Source organism: Tachypleus tridentatus, chromosome 8, assembly GCF_004210375.1.
Source record: "Tachypleus tridentatus isolate NWPU-2018 chromosome 8, ASM421037v1, whole genome shotgun sequence".
In the NCBI taxonomy this organism is placed as follows: Eukaryota; Metazoa; Arthropoda; class Merostomata; order Xiphosura; family Limulidae; genus Tachypleus; species Tachypleus tridentatus.
This window is the reverse complement of record NC_134832.1, coordinates 116,641,050-116,658,901: the sequence shown is the minus strand read 5'-3', so window position 1 is coordinate 116,658,901 and position 17,852 is coordinate 116,641,050. Positions and strand designations below refer to the sequence as shown.

The window sequence follows — 17,852 nt, the reverse complement described above, 5'->3', positions numbered from 1 at the left end:
CTTTCTACATTTACACATACTTCCTACCGAGATATGCAGTCTACGTCTGTAAGTTATAAACTGTAAATACTAATTCTTCGATGAACTGATGGGCGAGAAACATCGTATTCTGCAGATATCTGATAAATGGACGACGAGTTGTTGCAAGACTTTACCTTGATTATCTAGTGTTAATGGTGTATGAACAACTCGAATATCTGGATGCATGATATATCGAACCAGTTTCTTTCTCAGTGCTTTGATTGTTTCTGAACATGGTGGTTTTATTACAACAAGTTTCCTACTGATGCTGAGCTCCCAACACGTTTTCACGTTTCTATATGATCTGTATCGCACTAGTTGTTTGTTCAATAATGAGCGTAAACAATATGTTACCTCTTCCTTCCATAATTAAGATCTCTCTTGCTAGATTAATTTATCAGCAATACCTGCAAAGAAAATGTTTTATATTTTCGTGCCAAACAGTTCTTGTACTGCACAACAACTTTACCAGGTATTTTTGGGTCACTATATATATATATATATATATATTTAAAACAGAAAAATAAATTTCTAAAATGTTTACTGTAAAATAAGGAAATAGCAATATCTAAAACAATCTTTGTTAAGGGTCACTGACCCTGGTAGTTAAAGTGATGGGCGAATACTAAAAAAAAAGAAGGAAAAAACGATCAAGAAAAACACACAGTGTGATAAAGTGTCTCTTTTTTTATCAGGAATTTTATTCAATAGTTTCTTTATTAAAGATAAAATAAGTTTTATTCACATCATTTTAACAAAAAAATGTGTGTGTGTAGATAAGAACTGCATAAAATCTGACGGATATTTTTACATTCAGTTAGACTTGTCAAATTTAAGGGAATGGTTTTGGTAAAACGAATGTCAGTTTGGTTTCCTTGTGAACAAAATCAACACACAGGGAATGTTTCGAAGGTGATATTTTACTGACTGAACTGAATCAATGATTCTCCCCTTGGCCTCTAGTTTGTGCTTAATGTTTCTTATGTAAAGTTGTTACAGTTACATCTTAAGTTTGACTTAGTTACTGACTTCTCAGTGAGATGTATAAATTCACGGTGTATATATTCATAAATATAACAGTGTCAGTATGGAATATACTTCTTTCATTTTACTTATGAAGTTCCCTTTGTTAAGTAGTTACAACACGAGACTACACAGCTGTAGCGTGCTTCAGAATGACGAAAGACGCCACAGGTATCAGTTAATGTTCAACGAGTGTAACGTGCGTCACCACAGGTGCCAGCCAGTTCTTGAATCAAACATGCGTTACGTGTAGAGGTACTAGCAAGTTGTCCAACTAAACATGGGTTGTGTGAGGCATTACAGGTTATTTGTTATTTTGAATTTTGCGCAAAGCTACTCGAGGGTTATCTGCGCTAGCCGTCCCTAATTTAGCAGTGTAAGACTAGAAGGAAGGCAGCTAGTCATCACCACCCACCGCCAACTCTTGGGCTACTCTTTTACAAACGAATAGTGGGATTGACCGTGACATTATAACGCCCCCACGGCTGAAAGGGCGAGCATGTTTGGTGCGACCGGAATTCGAACTCGTGATCCTCATATTACGAGTCGAACGCCTTAACCCACCTGGCCATGCCGGGCCAGGCATTACAGGTACCAGTCAGTTCTTCAATTAAGCATGCGTTATGTGTAGCACTAGAGGTACCAGCCAGATGTCCAACAAAACATGGGTTATGTGCGGCATTACATTTCTAGTTAGGTCTTCGACTAAACATGTGGTACGTGCTGCAGTATACTGCCAGTTAGGTCTTCGACTAAACATGTGGTACGTGCTGCACTACACTGCCGGTCAGTTCTTCGACTAAACATGTGGTATGCGTTGCACTACAAGTATGAACTAAATAGGACATAATGATAATAAATATGGGTGCTAACTTATGAAATGTTTCACACACTTTCAGGTTTGTTAACGTAACGTTTATCACATATATAAATGATTAATTTATGACTTCAGAAATATCTTCCCAGTATCACTAATAAACACCAAAATCACTCCAAAATATAGCACTTTAACTGCTAATAAAATGTTATTTATTCCCTGAAGCACCTGTTATTACTAAAAATATTAGGTAACTAAGATAGAAATTACGAAATCACAACTGCGAACATTGTTTGTATGTTTGTTTTGGAATTTCGCACAAAGCTACTCGAGGGTTATCTGTGCTAGCCGTCCCTAATTTAGCAGTGTAAGACTAGAGAGAAGGCAGCTAGTCATCACCACCCACCGCCAACTCTTGGGCTATTCTCTTACCAACGAATAGTGGGATTGATCGTCACATTATAACGCCCCCACGGCTGGGAGGGCGAGCATGTTTGGCGCGACGCGGATGCGAACCCGCGACCCTCAGATTACGAGTCGCACACCTTAACGCGCTTGGCCATTCCGGGCCCCAACTGCGAACAATTGTCATAAAATAATTTGCAAGCCAACGTTATTAGTTCAAACTAAAAATAAAATTATCACATACAAAAGGAAAAACTGTCTCTTTGGCCCGGTATGGCCAAGCGTGTTTAGGCGTTCGACTTCCGGTCGCACAAAACATGCTCGCCCTTTCAGTCGTGGGGTCGTTATAATATTACGGTCAGTCCCACTATTCGTTGGTAAAAGAGTAGCCCAAGAGTTGGCGGTGGGTGGTGATGACTCGCTGCCTTCCCTATAGTCTTACATTGCTAAATTAGGGACGGCTAGCGCAGATAGCCCTCGAGTAGCTTTGCGCAAAATTCAAAAAACAAACAAAAACTGTCTCACGTTGGCCCTTCGGCAAGTCTATGGGATTCTTTTCACACTAAAAATTGGATTTTAATATTTGATGGGCAGAACACAGAAAGCCCATTTATGATTTACGAAAAATCAAATTCTTAATTTTTGCTCCTTGTTAACTCAAATGATCGTATGTTGTTGTTTAGTTTTTTAAATAATTTTACCTAATAGGACAAAACATTATAATAATTTATAACTGAACATCCAGTAAACGCCATAGGGATTTATTCAGCATCATTTTGAAATTATGAATCACCATTGATACCAACTTTTCAAAATACTAATAATTATTTTCCTAAGATACCATACCAAATGGGAATTTAACATAAATATTTTGCGGTTTTTAGGCTGTTACACAAGTTTGGCACTATGTTAACTATATCTATCTTGTAATTCCAATTGTGTGCAATAGATGGCAATATAAAATTCATCGGCTAGTCATTAATTTTGTTATAATCTCGATGTCTGACAGTGTTATGGTTAAGTTCATAACGTTAGAAAAGCACATAGATTCGAGAAGTCTTGATAGAAGTTAATATATAATCCGAGCGGTTTCGAAAGTATTTTTTTCTTCAGACTTATGGTTAAATACATAAACTACAATAAATATTTTTTGTAAATATGCTTTGTAAAGTATGAGGTCTAACTAAGCTTGACAGTTAAACACAGAAATATTAGTTGTGAAAATGAAAGATGTATTTGCATAGGCATTAAAATGGATTCCGTCAAATACCAAGAATCATTAGGCCGGCTCTGATGTGACAAACGCTCTAACGAGACGTTATTTATGTCATAAAATACACGCAATGTTATGGTGTAAGTTACACTAGGTTGGTAAATCGGAATTTTTTATTAATTTTATGTGAGACGTTTACAAATAAGAGCTAGGGTAAGGAGTACTAACATCATATCTATCATTATTACTCATTTTTTCACTCTGCGTATTTGAAATTTATTCCTCTCCAAGCTTTTCAAAACTAAAAGTAAGAAAACAGAATAGCGGCAATGTTATTAATTATAATTAGTAAATAGTGTGTGTTATTGGTTACTTGAGACATTTGGGAAGCATAAAAATCCAGTGCAACCTCCAGTAAGTGGCCACATATAATAATTAATCTTATAAATGTTTACCAAAGACATTACAGCCTCAAACAGCTGATCACATCTACATGAGTTATGAGCTTTTGCCGCAGACATTGCTACCACCAACAGCTGACCAGAGTCTGCTGGAGACATCGCAGCCTCAAACAGCTGATCACATCTACCTACGTTATGAACTTTTACCACAGACATTGCTACCACCAACAGCTGACCACAGTCTGCTAGAGACATTGCAGCCTCAAACAACTGATTACATAAAGTGCGTGTTATGAACTTTTGCCACAGACATTGCTGCCACCAACAGCTGACCAGAGTCTGCTAGAGACATCGCAGCCTCAAACAACGGATCACATAAAGAGCGTGTTATGAAAGCTTGCTAGATGTTGCTTTGGTTAATGCAAAAATTAACTTTGTATTTTTAATTTATAGTGACGTCAATAGCTCAGTTATTTGATGTTATTAAAACTTATGTCACTGATAAGCTTTAAAATTACCACATTCTCGGGTTTATACACAAGCTCAAATCACTTTTAGCTCCTAAACTCTATTCCATTGGCTTAGCGAAAAATCTGAAGGCTTATAGCGCTAAAAATGAGGTTTTGCTATCAATCGTGGGCACAGCATAGACAGCCCATTATGCGGCTTTGTGCTTATCTACAAAGAGCTTGTCCCCCGTTGTCTATATTGAAAATTATCAATATAGAGAATGTTTTTAAATGTAAGAGAATGTTGTGAAGTGGTAGCATTAATTTTAAGAATAAAAAATGTTACATTGGAAACACAGCCTTGAATTAACTGAAGCTTTTATAAGAAGTATTGGAATAGTATTCATTCCACATTCACACACTATACACTAAAGTTATAAGTAAATCTATTTACTGCTAAAGACAGTGTCGTAAAACGTATACCAATAAATATCAAGTTTCAAATTGCGCTTGGATAGAATTCGGTAAAGTTAAAATTGAAGAGAAAATCACACAAATTTGTTGATAAAAGAACGAAAACGTATTTAAATTAAATGAAGGTAAAAAAGAAAGTAATGTGTCTGTCTGGCTTTAACTATTGTTTAACATTTAATATTAACTGATAGAACAAATACGGGACCACCTGGTCGTCTTATATACAATTTGGGAAACTAATATTCTAAAATTATCAAATAAACACAACAAAGATTACGAGCAAAAACTTTTCTGTCAAGCCTAAAATATCTTCCATTCTTTTGTTTAACCATTTAGAAAAGAAGTGTGAAATGGAAAGTTTTGTCTCTTTGTCTTAAAGATAGTTTAAACAAGTTACTTTATATTAATGTTGTTGTTTTTCAAGATTACTTGGCTGGAGATAAGTTCAACAACGTTTCGACCTCTGTGATAAGATCTTCATTACAGAGATCGAAACGTCGTTCATCTCGAAACTAGTCAATATCGAAACGTTCCATATAATATTCAAGAGCCGTCTGTTCCAGGACACGAGTCTACAAGACAAAGACGAGGCATTAGCATTACCCCCATATTTAATATATTTGTTAAGCATATTAACATTATGCATATTTTCGTATGTTTTTAAGAATGTTTAATATGTACTTTTTTATTCAGTATCAAATATTTCCTGTTTATCACTATGAATATGCATATGTACCATATTCTAGTTATGAAATTTCTTTATTTTTACTATTATTATTGATTGAAAATAAATCACATTTAACCATATCCTGTTACACACTTTAGACATAATGATAATTCTGAGTAATACACTACATTCACAATATATACGACAATGTTTAAAGTTTTTATGGTGTTTATTAAAAAAACTCGTCTTAATGATGAATTTTAGTTAGTATAAAACAACGAGTCTGGGAGGAGGTTTAATGTGAGAAGTTTTTCGAATTTAGTGACACGATATTTCGTTAAAAGGTGGCGTTTTCTTACAGAGCCATGTTTAAGATTTAACATTTTGTTCCAGCTTTCACTCCCACGTCTATAGACAAACAACTCAGTGCCAGGTTTAACATTATATACACAAGAAATTAATATTTCATTACATATCTGAAATTCGAAACGAATGAGCTTCAAGATATTTGGAAATTAACAGTCTTTCTTCGTGGTGGAACAAAACTCCAAGGCCCGGCATGGCCAGGTGGTTAAGGCATTAAACTCTAATCCGACGGTCGCGTTATAATGTGATGGTCAATCCCACCATTCATTGGTAAAAGAGTGTGCTAAATTAGGGACGACTGGCGCAGATAGCCCTTGTGTAACTTTGCGCGAAATCCGAAAACAAAGAAAACTAAGAAACAAAACTCCAAACTAGGATAGAGTGAAGTATATTTTACCACGTTAAAACAATGGTTACATAGAGTGCATAGTAGGTGCGCAATAAAAAGATGTTCTGAGAATGGTTTACTTGAATAATTTTCTTAAAATCTGTAATATAAACTGCATTAAGAGCTTATTTGAAAAGTGTATATTTAGTTTTTTGAGTATGAATTACATCTATTTTTATCGTGAATATCCTGTTTTTAATCTTGCCTTCGTGGTGAATTTCCTGTATTCATTATGTTATGACGTGTACATGCTCGACCACACAGCTGAGAATTTCGACAGTTTATGTCATCTGCCAGTTGAAACAGCTAGGTAGGTTTTACCTTTTTCTAAAGTAACTTTTATTAGGTTCTCTATAAAGTAAGATTTTACCTAGACCTTAGGGTAAAATTCTTCATGTATTGGTTGAACACAAGATTTAATGTAATAGAATACTTACTTAATACTTAGGTGGTGTTTAAATAGCAACTATTTTAGCAATATCGGTTATTTCTGGCATTTATGATATAAGATAAATGGTTGGAAAGAAGTGCAATTTATAACAAATAGCGTTACGCCACGTATTTAGTAAAAAAAAAGTTTTATAAGCTTTCATTTGTTAATATAATTAACCTTAATGATTCATTGTGCTTAAATATAATCATATTAATAGTATCAACACTTTATTAGGGTGCTCTAGATAGTGTTATTTTGCTTCAGGGCAAATATTTGACTTTTTTTATACCTTAATCAGGACATATGTATATAAATTAAATTATATTATATTAAATTAAATAGGTGGGGCACCTATAAAGCACAGGGAAATCGAATTGAAAACGGAATCCTAAGATAAATGCACGATAGGCTAGGCAAAAAGTCATTTTAAATGTTCAGGTCTTGCCTTCTCTTTTTAATAACTTAAAAGCGAAGATTCTAACCCATTGACTCAGCAGTTTCTCAGAGGTTTCACCAAGGGTTCAGGAACGGTGAGTGTTCCATATATATAATGTACTATACTTCTGCATGACTATTGTCTGAATTAAAGTAAAATAACATCTAACAAAAGGTAATGTTATCCAATAATAAATCGGAGTTCACGTTTAGGATCCTCATGAAAGTTGGGAATCCAGTTAGTTGAAAAACTCATCCTCCAAATTTCCATTTTGGATGTAAGTCTAAATTAAAAAAGAAAAAGCCTACATGTTGATTGCAGTTTCTACAAAATGTCCTTCCTCAACTAGTTGTTAAGTTCTTCGAAACCAGTACAGAGGGAAGAACTAGATAAATAAAACCCAAAGATGAATGTTCATATTTGCAGGTCATATCAGAACAAATTTCCATGTAGTCTGTAGTCAGTTAAGTGTTATCGACAGAGCAGTATACAGGCGCTATTGAACCAAACAAGACTTGCTTAGAGTCTTCACATTGTTGATCTCCCCACTTCCACAGTCTTATCGGCACCAAAGAGTCCCGGAATCTCTTTAAATTCTTGTAAACACTGACCTAAAACTGGTTTAAAGGTGTTTTGTCAGCTTTCCAAACGGTGATTACTGTTAAATTAAAATGACAAAAATAAATGTTATTGGTTGAATAATTCATCCTACAATATTTTCATTGTAGTTATTAGTCAAAATGAAACACCCATCTTTTGTTGAAGGGAGGAGACAGCAGTTTGTTTGTTTCATTTTATTTTAAAATACCTAACACTAATTTGTCCTTACGCTTTATTTGTGCTTTCTTCTCTTCTTGGGCCGATTGAAACCATAAACAGCCTGTACTTCAGCTGTTAGGTGTAAGTAACGTTTTGTGGCATGGCCAAGAGGTTAGGGTGGTCGATTCGCATTCTTCAGATTACAGGTTTGAATCCCATCACAAATTGAAGATCGTTCTTTCGGCTGTGGGAGTGTAATTATGTAACTGTCAATCACACAATTTGTTGGTAAAGAGTAGTCCAAGAGTTGGTGGTTAATAGTGTTGACTAACTGCCTTCCCTTTAATCTACCACTTCAAAACTAGGGATGGCTAGTGCAAATAGACCTCAAGTACATTTGTGCTAATTTCAACAAACAAATAAACACTGTCGCGTTATTATGAAGATGTTATGAGCGGAAACAGAAGAATCAAGCCTATGATCATAGTCAAAACGATAGACTGTAGCCCGTATTTATAATTATATTGTAGATGCAGTAAATGAACGAAATATTTAATAATGGTTAAAAAGAAAGTTACTAAAGTTTAACTGAAGTCTGATTAATCTATGTTCAAGCAGACGTTCATTAACTTTCGAGAGACAGAGTAAGTCTATTATATTTTAAAAAAACTACTTATCATAACGGAAAGAGTCGTAAGTTTTATTCATGACTGCTTGTAAACTTTACAAAGTGTTCCACAAACTGTCACAGAATGTGGATATTGTACTTCCTAACATTCTCAACAAACATATTAAGCTTATCCTGAAATCGCAGTATGAAAACATTCACCGACTTGTTCTTGACAATGTTCATCAGTATTCGTACATATTTTGTTATAAAATGTTCACTCGCTCCAATACCCTTACACCCTTCTTTCCACAGTTAAAGTTGTCGCGCACCTCACTGCCCTCTCGGTCAAGCACAATACTCTGCTCTCATTAAACTCTCTCACAATCTCGTATTTCTTTATGAGAAGTAATAACAATATTAGAATATGAGAAAGCAATTTAGGTATAACATCTTTTGGAACATCCTATACCATGTCAGAAACTTTCTGAATACAATACACGATTCTCAGTGTGCTTCTAGTGAATAACTTTTAATATGATTTATTTCATAATCACTGCATACGCCTGATGTAGGGAAGTTCTAATGAACAGTTAACTGGACACAAATACGCAAGGCCAGTTGCACGAACTATTCTATTTTTATTTAGTAGATTGTAATACCTTATATAACGTTTCATCATTATCGAGACTTTTAATTCTTTTCAGTTATTTTCTTGCAAAATGGACTTACTTCGAGGTGAGACACTAGTCAAGAAAGACAAAAGTGAAGCAAATATCAGCGAGGCTCTAACGGACAAAGAAGTTATTGGGTTTTACTTCAGCGCCCACTGGTGTCCTCCATGTCGCGGATTTACTCCAATTCTAGCCGACTTCTACAATGAACTAAAGGATAAAGGTGCTTCGTTTGAGATCATCTTTGTTTCATCTGATCGTTCTCCAGATGACATGTTCCAATACATGAAGGAAAGCCATGGAGATTGGCTTGCTTTATCTCATGGCTCTGAAGTTGCAAGGTATAGAGTTAGCAAGCGAACTTTTCTATGGGGTAATTAATGGTTTACAAGTCATGTTAAATAGTGGATCGTTTCTGTTTCACTGGCTGGGCCCGGGCATGGCCAGATGGGTTAAGGCGTTCGACTCGTAATCTGAGGGTCGCGGGTTCAAATCCCCGTCGCACCAATCATGCTCGCCATTTCAGCTGTGGGGGCGTTATAATGTAACGGTCAATCCCACTATTCGTTGGTAAAAGAGTAGCCCAAGAGTTGGCGGTGGGTGGTGATGACTAGCTGCCTTCCCTCTAGTCTTACACTGCTAAATTAGGGACGGCTAGCGCAGATAGCCCTTGAGTAGCTTTGCACGAAATTCAAAACAAAGTTTTACTGGTTTCATTTTAAAAAATTACAGTTGCACCTCATGTGGGATATTATATGATACACCGCGTTAAGAATATAATTTATTTTACAGTGTGTGTGTGTGTGTTTTTTTTCGTATAGCAAAGCCACAAAGGACTATCTGCTCAGCCCACCGAGGGGAATCAAACCCCTGATTTTAGCGTTGTAAATCGGGAGACATACCGCTATACTAGCGGGGGGCATTTATGTTACAACAAAAAATAATAATTTAATTGTAAACATTATTTATATATATTGTGTTTAAAAAGTTTTTTTTGTATGACACATTGATGTACTGCTTGACCTCAATGTGTAAATGTATACATCCAAAAGCTTTAAATAATAAATTTCTCTCGATTTCAATAACGTAGTATAATAACATTATAAAAATATATTTTACCAAATTGGTAACAGATCTTTATACAACACATCACACATTCCTATATAAAAGGAGTGATTTGTTAAGGAAAATAAAATAGAGTTAGAATTGTTACTTTGCAACGATAGAGTTAAAACAGAAGGATAAAGTTTAACCCATTTAAACTGGATAAATTGAAACATATTTCTATTTGCACTTATGGACCGTTTCTGGTCCGGCATGACCAGGTGGTCAAGGCACTCAACTGGTAATGCGAGAGTCACGGGTTCGAATCCCCGTTATACCAAACGTTTTCGCCCTTTTATCCGTGGGGGCGTTATAATGTGACGGTAGGTGGGGATGACTAGGTGCCTTTCCTCTAGTCTTACACTGCTAAATTAGGAACAGCTATCACAGATAGCCCTCGTGTAGGTTTGCACGAAATTCAAAACAAACAAAAACCATGGGTTCTGATGAGAGGTAGAATTTCATGAAACTTCTATAAGTTACTTCAACACGTGTTGAATCGAATGAGAGACGAGGTTTCATATTTATTTCCAACGTTTCTGTAAACTTCTAAACATGGACAGTAATTTGCGGGCATCTTTGTTGTACAAGTAAATATGCAGTACGTTTTTCAGACACAAGTTTTGTTTGTTTGTTTGTTTTTGAAATTTCGCACAAAGCTACTCGAGGGCTATCTGTGATAGCCGTCCCTAATTTAGCAGTATAAGACTAGAGGGAAGGCAGCTAGTCATCACCACCCACCGCCAACTCTTGGACTACTCTTTTATCAACGAGTAGTGGGATTGACCGCACATTATAACGCCCCCACGGCTGAAAGGACGAGCATGTTTGGCGCGACCGGAATGCGAACCAGCGACCCTCAGATTACGAGTCGCACGCCTTAACACGCTTGGCCATGCCGAGCCCTTTTCAGACACAATATGATGGGTGTGTGTAAAATATTTCATTCACGTGTATAAAAAACATGCGGAAAGACAAAACAATCATCTCTTGTAGTTTCTAAGTACTATTCTAGCAAATGCCATTCAGTCATTGTGATGAGTAATTTAGCCTCAGGGTTTATTTGTCAATCTTCAGACAATTACTCAAACTCAGTGGAGAAATGATGATCGGAAAGTGTTTTTCTGTCTTGACCACACTAGTACAACAGTATGTTCGCGAACTTACAAGTAACACTAGCAAGGATGTTTCGGTATTCGGGGTGGGCAGAGCACACATAAGCTTCTGCGTAGCTTTGTGTTTACCGAAAATCCCCAAAAATTAACTTAACATGTCACAATACCTTTAAAAAAACGGAACATTTTGAACGTTTATAAAGTTTGCTTGTTTGTTTGAAGTCAAGCGCAAACAAACACAATGTTCTGCCCACCACTGGTATCAAACCCGGACTCTAGAGTTGTAAGACATATCCCTTTGACACTGGGACCGTCTATAAAGTACTGGTGTGATATTATCGTACTTTAAATGTTGACAGTCTCGCCAGTAGTGTTTTAAAGTACGTACACAAATTTCGTGTATTTTTGATGGCCTTTTATATTATTGTAACAGTTTTGGAAATGCATACATGATTCATTCAAGTTTTGCTGGCACGAAGATTTTTCGTTTGCTGATTAGACACTAAAGTTACTTTTAAAAAAATCGAAAGGTAAGTTCTGTGCTATGTTGAGTTATCTCTAAACATTTCCTTCATAATTCAATCAAATTAATGTGTGTGTTTTTTCCTAACAGAATGGAACGTTGTTTTCATTCTGAAATACTTTGAATTTCCGTTACTTTTATTCTGGTTTATTTATGTGACATTTTATCTGCCCTTCTTTAAGTTATAAATTGGTTTTCACATCCTATAATGGTTAACAGTTCTGTTTAATTTTCTTTTTTCAGTAAATTGAAGAAAAAGTATGGCGTCCAAGGAATCCCTACGTTAGTAGTAGTTAAAAAAGACGGGATTCTGATTACCAAAGATGGCAGAAACGACGTACAGTCAATGGGTCCACGAGCTTTTAAAACTTGGCTGAAATAAACAGATAGGCTTAAAGAGTAAAGTTCAGCGTGACCCAAGACATTTGTGAAAGTGAAAATTGTATCACTTAATAAACGATAGCAGTTTTCTAATTACCTTCTAGAAATGCCTTTCTGTTTGTTTGGAGTAGAGAGAATCTTTTAGTATGATGTTGGTAACATGTTTTTAGAGAAAAGATATAAACTATACAAATTTTTCCGTTCTTACGTGACACTTGGTAAAGCTTCACAGTTACAGAATTGAGAAAGTCAAGTATGTTTTAAACATATTTCATTCACTACGATACCTGATGACACTTTAACAGGCAAAACTACGGTTGTAAAAAACAAAATGCTTTACGAAAAGTGCAACTACCTTCGTTTCTCGCCGTCCAGTTTAATATACTTTTATCAGTTATTTCAGTGTATTTTAATCTTCTATTTTAAATTAAATAAAAACAAATATTTGTCAAGGGACTTTGAGAAACAGAAGATATATAATATTTTACAAGCTAAAGAAATTACCCATTAGGAATTTAGAATAAGTCCTTCTTTCTTTGAATGAATTAAACTTATTAAAGCTACTAAAACATTATTACTTAATTACTTTAATCTCACTGTGTATTGGGCAATCAGAACGATAATCGAATATACACAACACAACGTTGGTATGAAGCACACTAAGATTGTAACCAATACTGACACGAATTACCATTCCACGCGTTTCTTGTTCAATTTTCATGAAACTTCCAATTATTTAAGCTTATAGATTAAAAGAAAAGATGGACAAAAGTTTCAGTAGTAAACTTTGGGTAAAGATTAGGGTGAAGAACGATCTTAAAAGATGAAATTACACAGATATTCCTCTCTATTGAACATAATGTTTTCTTTTATTGTATCTCCGTTGTTAAGTGATATTTTATCTCCGTTGTTAAGTGATATTGTATCTCCATTGTTAAGTGATATTGTATCTCCGTTGTTAAATGATATTGTATCTCCGTTGTTAAGTGGTATTGTATCTCCATTGTTAAGTGATATTGTATCTCCGTTGTTAAGTGATATTGTATCTCCATTGTTAAGTGATATTGTATCTCCATTGTTAAGTGATATTGTATCTCTCTTGTTAAGTGATATTGTATCTCCATTGTTAAGTGATATTGTATCTCCGTTGTTAAGTGACATTGTATCTCCGTTGTTAAGTGATATTGTATCTCCATTGTTAAGTGATATTGTATCTCCGTTGTTAAGTGATATTGTATCTCCGTTGTTAAGAGATATTGTATCTCCATTGTTAAGTGATATTGTATCTCCGTTGTTAAGTGATATTGTATCTCCATTGTTAAGTGATATTGTATCTCCATTGTTAAGTGATATTGTATCTCCGTTGTTAAGTGACATTGTATCTCCGTTGTTAAGTGACATTGTATCTCCGTTGTTAAGTGATATTGTATCTCCATTGTTAAGTGATATTGTATCTCCGTTGTTAAGTGATATTGTATCTCCGTTGTTAAGTGATATTGTATCTCCATTGTTAAGTGATATTGTATCTCCATTGTTAAGTGATATGTATGGAATCATGACATACATTTTTAACTCGTGGTTAACGAGTAAAATTATTGCTTTTCTGATAGACATGTTTTATGTATTTCGTAAGGATGTGTATAGGGAAGATTACACTGTAGGTCCATAAAAACATTGTGGTTGTAAATAGCACAAAAACATATTTGCATTAAAGATGATTAATTTTCTTACAAATGAAAAAAATGTAAACACAAAAGCAACTCTGTATGAGTTTAAAAAGTTAACAAAATATAATTTTGTTTATGTTTTTAACGCTTGAAAACAAGAAGTGAAAAATCAAGACGTTGTTTGCATATATATACAGTCATGTGAAAAAGTTAGGACACCCTATGAAAGCCTGTATATTTTTCTAACATTTTTGGATTTATAGGTATTTAATCTCAATTTTAACAATACTGAGAGATTATAGGAATATAACTAAACAATTAAAACTGAAGAAAAGACTTTTCAAGATCTTCTGTAAATGTAATTCTACAAAAATGCATATTCTAACTGAGGAAAAGTTAGAACACCCGCACATTTATTCCCACTTAAAATGGCTCAACTCACACACAGGTGTATCACACCAGTTGCATATGATTAGAAGATCATTACTCAGCATTGTGAATGAGACTTGCCCTATTTACACCTCAAATATTTAGTTTGGTGTGCTCCTGACTGTTGAAGTGAGAGTGAGCACCATGGTGAAAGCAAAAGAGCTGTCTGAGGCCTTCAGAAAGAAAATTGTAACAGCTTATGAGTCTGGTAAGGAATTTAAAAAGATCCCAAAAGATTTTGAAATCAGCCATTCTACTGTCCGGAAAATAGTCAACAAGTGGAGTGCTTTCAAAACAACTGCCAACATGCCCAATTCTGGTCGTCCAAACAAGTTTATCCCGAGAGCAGCCCGCAAGATGCTAAAAGAGCTCTCCAAACACCTTAACATGTCATAACGGGACCTACAGCAGGTTTTGGCTACTGTTTATGTGAAAGTGCATGCCTCTTCAATCAGAAAGAGACTGCACAAGTTTAACTTGCATGGGAGGTGTGCAAGGAGGAAAACTTTGCTCTCTAAGAGAAACATCAAGGTCAGACTGAAGTTTACCAGAAGAATGTAGACAAAGACCAGAACTTCTGGAATAATGTTCTTTGGACAGATGAGTCCAAAATTGAATTATTTGGACACCAGAACAGAGGACATGTTTGGCGTAAATCAAATACAGCATTACAGGAAAAGAACCTTCTACCAACTGTGAAGCATGGAGGTTGAAGTATCATGGTTTGGGGCTGCTTTGCTGCAGCAGGACCTGGACAGCTCACAATCATAGAATCCATTATGAATTCTACTGTGTATCAGAGAGTACTTGAGGATCATGTGAGACCATCTGTACGAAAATTAAAGCTGAAGCGAAACTTGACCCTGCAACACGACAATGACCCAAAACATACCAGTAAATCCACCAAGAACTGGCTGAAAACTAAGAAATGGAGAGTCCTGGAATGGCCGAGTCAAGCCCCAGATCTTAATTCCATTGAGATGTTGTGGGGTGACTTGAAACGGGCTGTACATGCAAGAAACCCCTCAAACAAGGGGGGTACCACTAGCTATTAGGAGGTAAGGTGTCCTAACTTTTTCTTCAGTTAGAATATGCATTTTTGTATAATTACATTTACAGAAGAACTTGAAAAGTCTTTTCTTCAGTTTTAATTGTTTAGTTATATTCCTATAATCTCTCAGTATTGTTGGAATTGAGATTAAATATCTATATATCAAAAAATGTTACAAAAATACACAGGCATTCATAGGGTGTCCTAGCTTTTTCACATGACTGTATATATATATACGTGTGTGTATATGTGTGCATGTATATATATATATACCGATTAACTAACTATTATTATTTCCTGGAAATACATATACCAGGATATGACTCTAGCGAAAACTTCAACCTTCAAAATCAATTTTTTATAAGGTCGACGATAGACGTACACATTTATATTTAGTCTTTAGAAACAGTTTTATCTTGTTTATTCTTTAAACCATACTTTTATAATCTAAATTTACCATTTTAAAGGTTATCCCTAATCGGTGTCACTTTTGGCAGGGCTTGTTAAACACTATAAACAATCCATAAAAAGTGAGTTAGTTATGTTAGCTAGATAATTGTTCTTGCGCTGCTAATAGACAAACCGCCTTTAATTTGATCGTTAAATGGTTACTAACAAAGAGTTTACAAATATACTCGAGTTAATAGGTGCTAGATTAACAGCTAAACTCACGCTTTTACCCTTAAACCCCTATCATCTTGACATCTGTCGCTATATGAAGTATTTAAAGGTAGACTAAATGCTGTAGCTTAAGGTTACATTTTTGTTTTAGAGAAAACCTAAATTGGGTTATCTACCCTGTCTATCGCGAAGAATCGAACCATAGTTGTTATTGTTGTATGTCTGTAGACTTACTGCTGTTGTTTGTTGTTTTGGTTTTTTTTGGGGGGACATTTATATTGTTAAATTAATGTTCACCTAGATAAAAGTAAAGTGAAGTTAATATATACGTTATATAAGGTTCAGCTTTCTTGAAAAGGTGGGTCTATTAACATTAAATACTTGATATTCTAAATGTATTAAACGCTCAAAGATTAACAATATTAACACTGATAATAACGTGAAACATGTAATGTTAATAATGTCAAAAATCTAAGAATATCTTTCCCTTTGTTTTCTTATATTTTCACCGTGGGAAATCGAACCTCAGATTAAAATACTACAAGTCAGAAAACTTACAACTGGTGAACCCAAGGGTCATGTATGTTTTAATTTCACATGCACGACTGTTTTCTCTTTCTCAGCTTTTTCATTTGCTAATATTTGTACAAATTATAAAGTTTTGTGTTTCTAATAATTTAACTGTAATTAAAGTGTTTTGTCTCTAATAATTTAACTGTAATTTTCAATCGTGTAAATCTGGAAGAAATTGAATATCCACTGTCACGAAATGATAGTATAATGCATTATTTAATTTTGATATAATCATATTTCGCTATATTGACTTGTTTATTAAAGCATGGGAAATACAGAGACTGAGTTCAGTATATTAAAAGGATTTTGGAGTCTCACCACCTTGTTACAAATCATGTTGCCACGTCAAGTTGTATGTTACTTACCAGATTTTCGTCTTAATAATAGCTCTGCATTACTATTTTTATCGCAAAAGGCTAAATTGAAAGGTTTTTGAATAAAACACACAATTACTTCCTATAAACCATCTTTATATGATCATGATCGTTTCTTAGCAACCACTCCAACAATAATAATAATAACACATAAGTACACCATTTTGCAGCTTAACTGGGATAACGCCGTATGAACTACCATGACTACCCATTTATTTCTCCATGTGTTTGAGGACTATGACGGTTGAATGACTACGTCTTTATCCAAACGAAGTTCCTTCTTGATTACGGTGTGTACTGCTGCCTAAGGGCACGTGAGCGAGTTTTGGTATTTATCTTTGTGTTAGTCTATTCTCACTTGATACAAGATACCACGTTTTATTTACCATACTTGAGGAACGAATTGTCACAGGTCTCTTTGAGGATAGTCCTAGCGTCCCAGTTTGACTCATATTATTTTTACCAACACCATTATATATGTGAGATATCCCATCTTCGAAATTCTAAATTATCAATCTAAATACATCTTTATGATCTGATTCTATGAATATTTTTCATCAGAAAAAAATGTTAATGCCCATCCCAAAAGCAAAACATTTTTATGTGGCATCACATCACCTATACAAATTGCAAACAATGTCAAAAAAGTAGTTCTGATAAGTTCCATTTTACCGCAAATTAGGCTATCATGTGACTTGCTGATATGAGTATTCAAAATAATCTAATATAACGTACTCAACTCTCTCTATAACATAGATATTTATCTTGTTTGCATAAGCATATCAATCCCATAGCCATTATGCAGTTTGACTGCATTGAGAACTGAATTACATGACAGAGAAGTAAAATAACGTTCAAAGAACAGCTTCATCCATTTACTG

At 34.9% G+C, this 17,852-nt stretch overlaps 1 protein-coding gene across 2 annotated transcripts; it reads left to right on the top strand.

The window, feature by feature from the left end:
- Positions 1-6,386: 6,386 nt before the first annotated feature.
- Positions 6,387-12,363, top strand: LOC143223282 (nucleoredoxin-like protein 2). Of its 2 annotated transcripts, none has more exons than XM_076451070.1 (3): positions 6,387-6,534; positions 9,167-9,474; positions 12,119-12,363. In XM_076451070.1, the coding sequence occupies exons 2-3, from the start codon at positions 9,182-9,184 to the stop codon at positions 12,255-12,257; spliced, it is 432 nt and encodes a 143-aa protein (XP_076307185.1). In that variant the 5' UTR covers positions 6,387-6,534; positions 9,167-9,181; the 3' UTR covers positions 12,258-12,363. The 2 variants fall into 2 exon arrangements, with proteins under 2 accessions (XP_076307185.1, XP_076307186.1); XM_076451071.1 differs by lacking the exon at positions 6,387-6,534 and adding an exon at positions 7,065-7,187.
- The last annotated feature ends 5,489 nt before the right edge of the window (positions 12,364-17,852 follow it).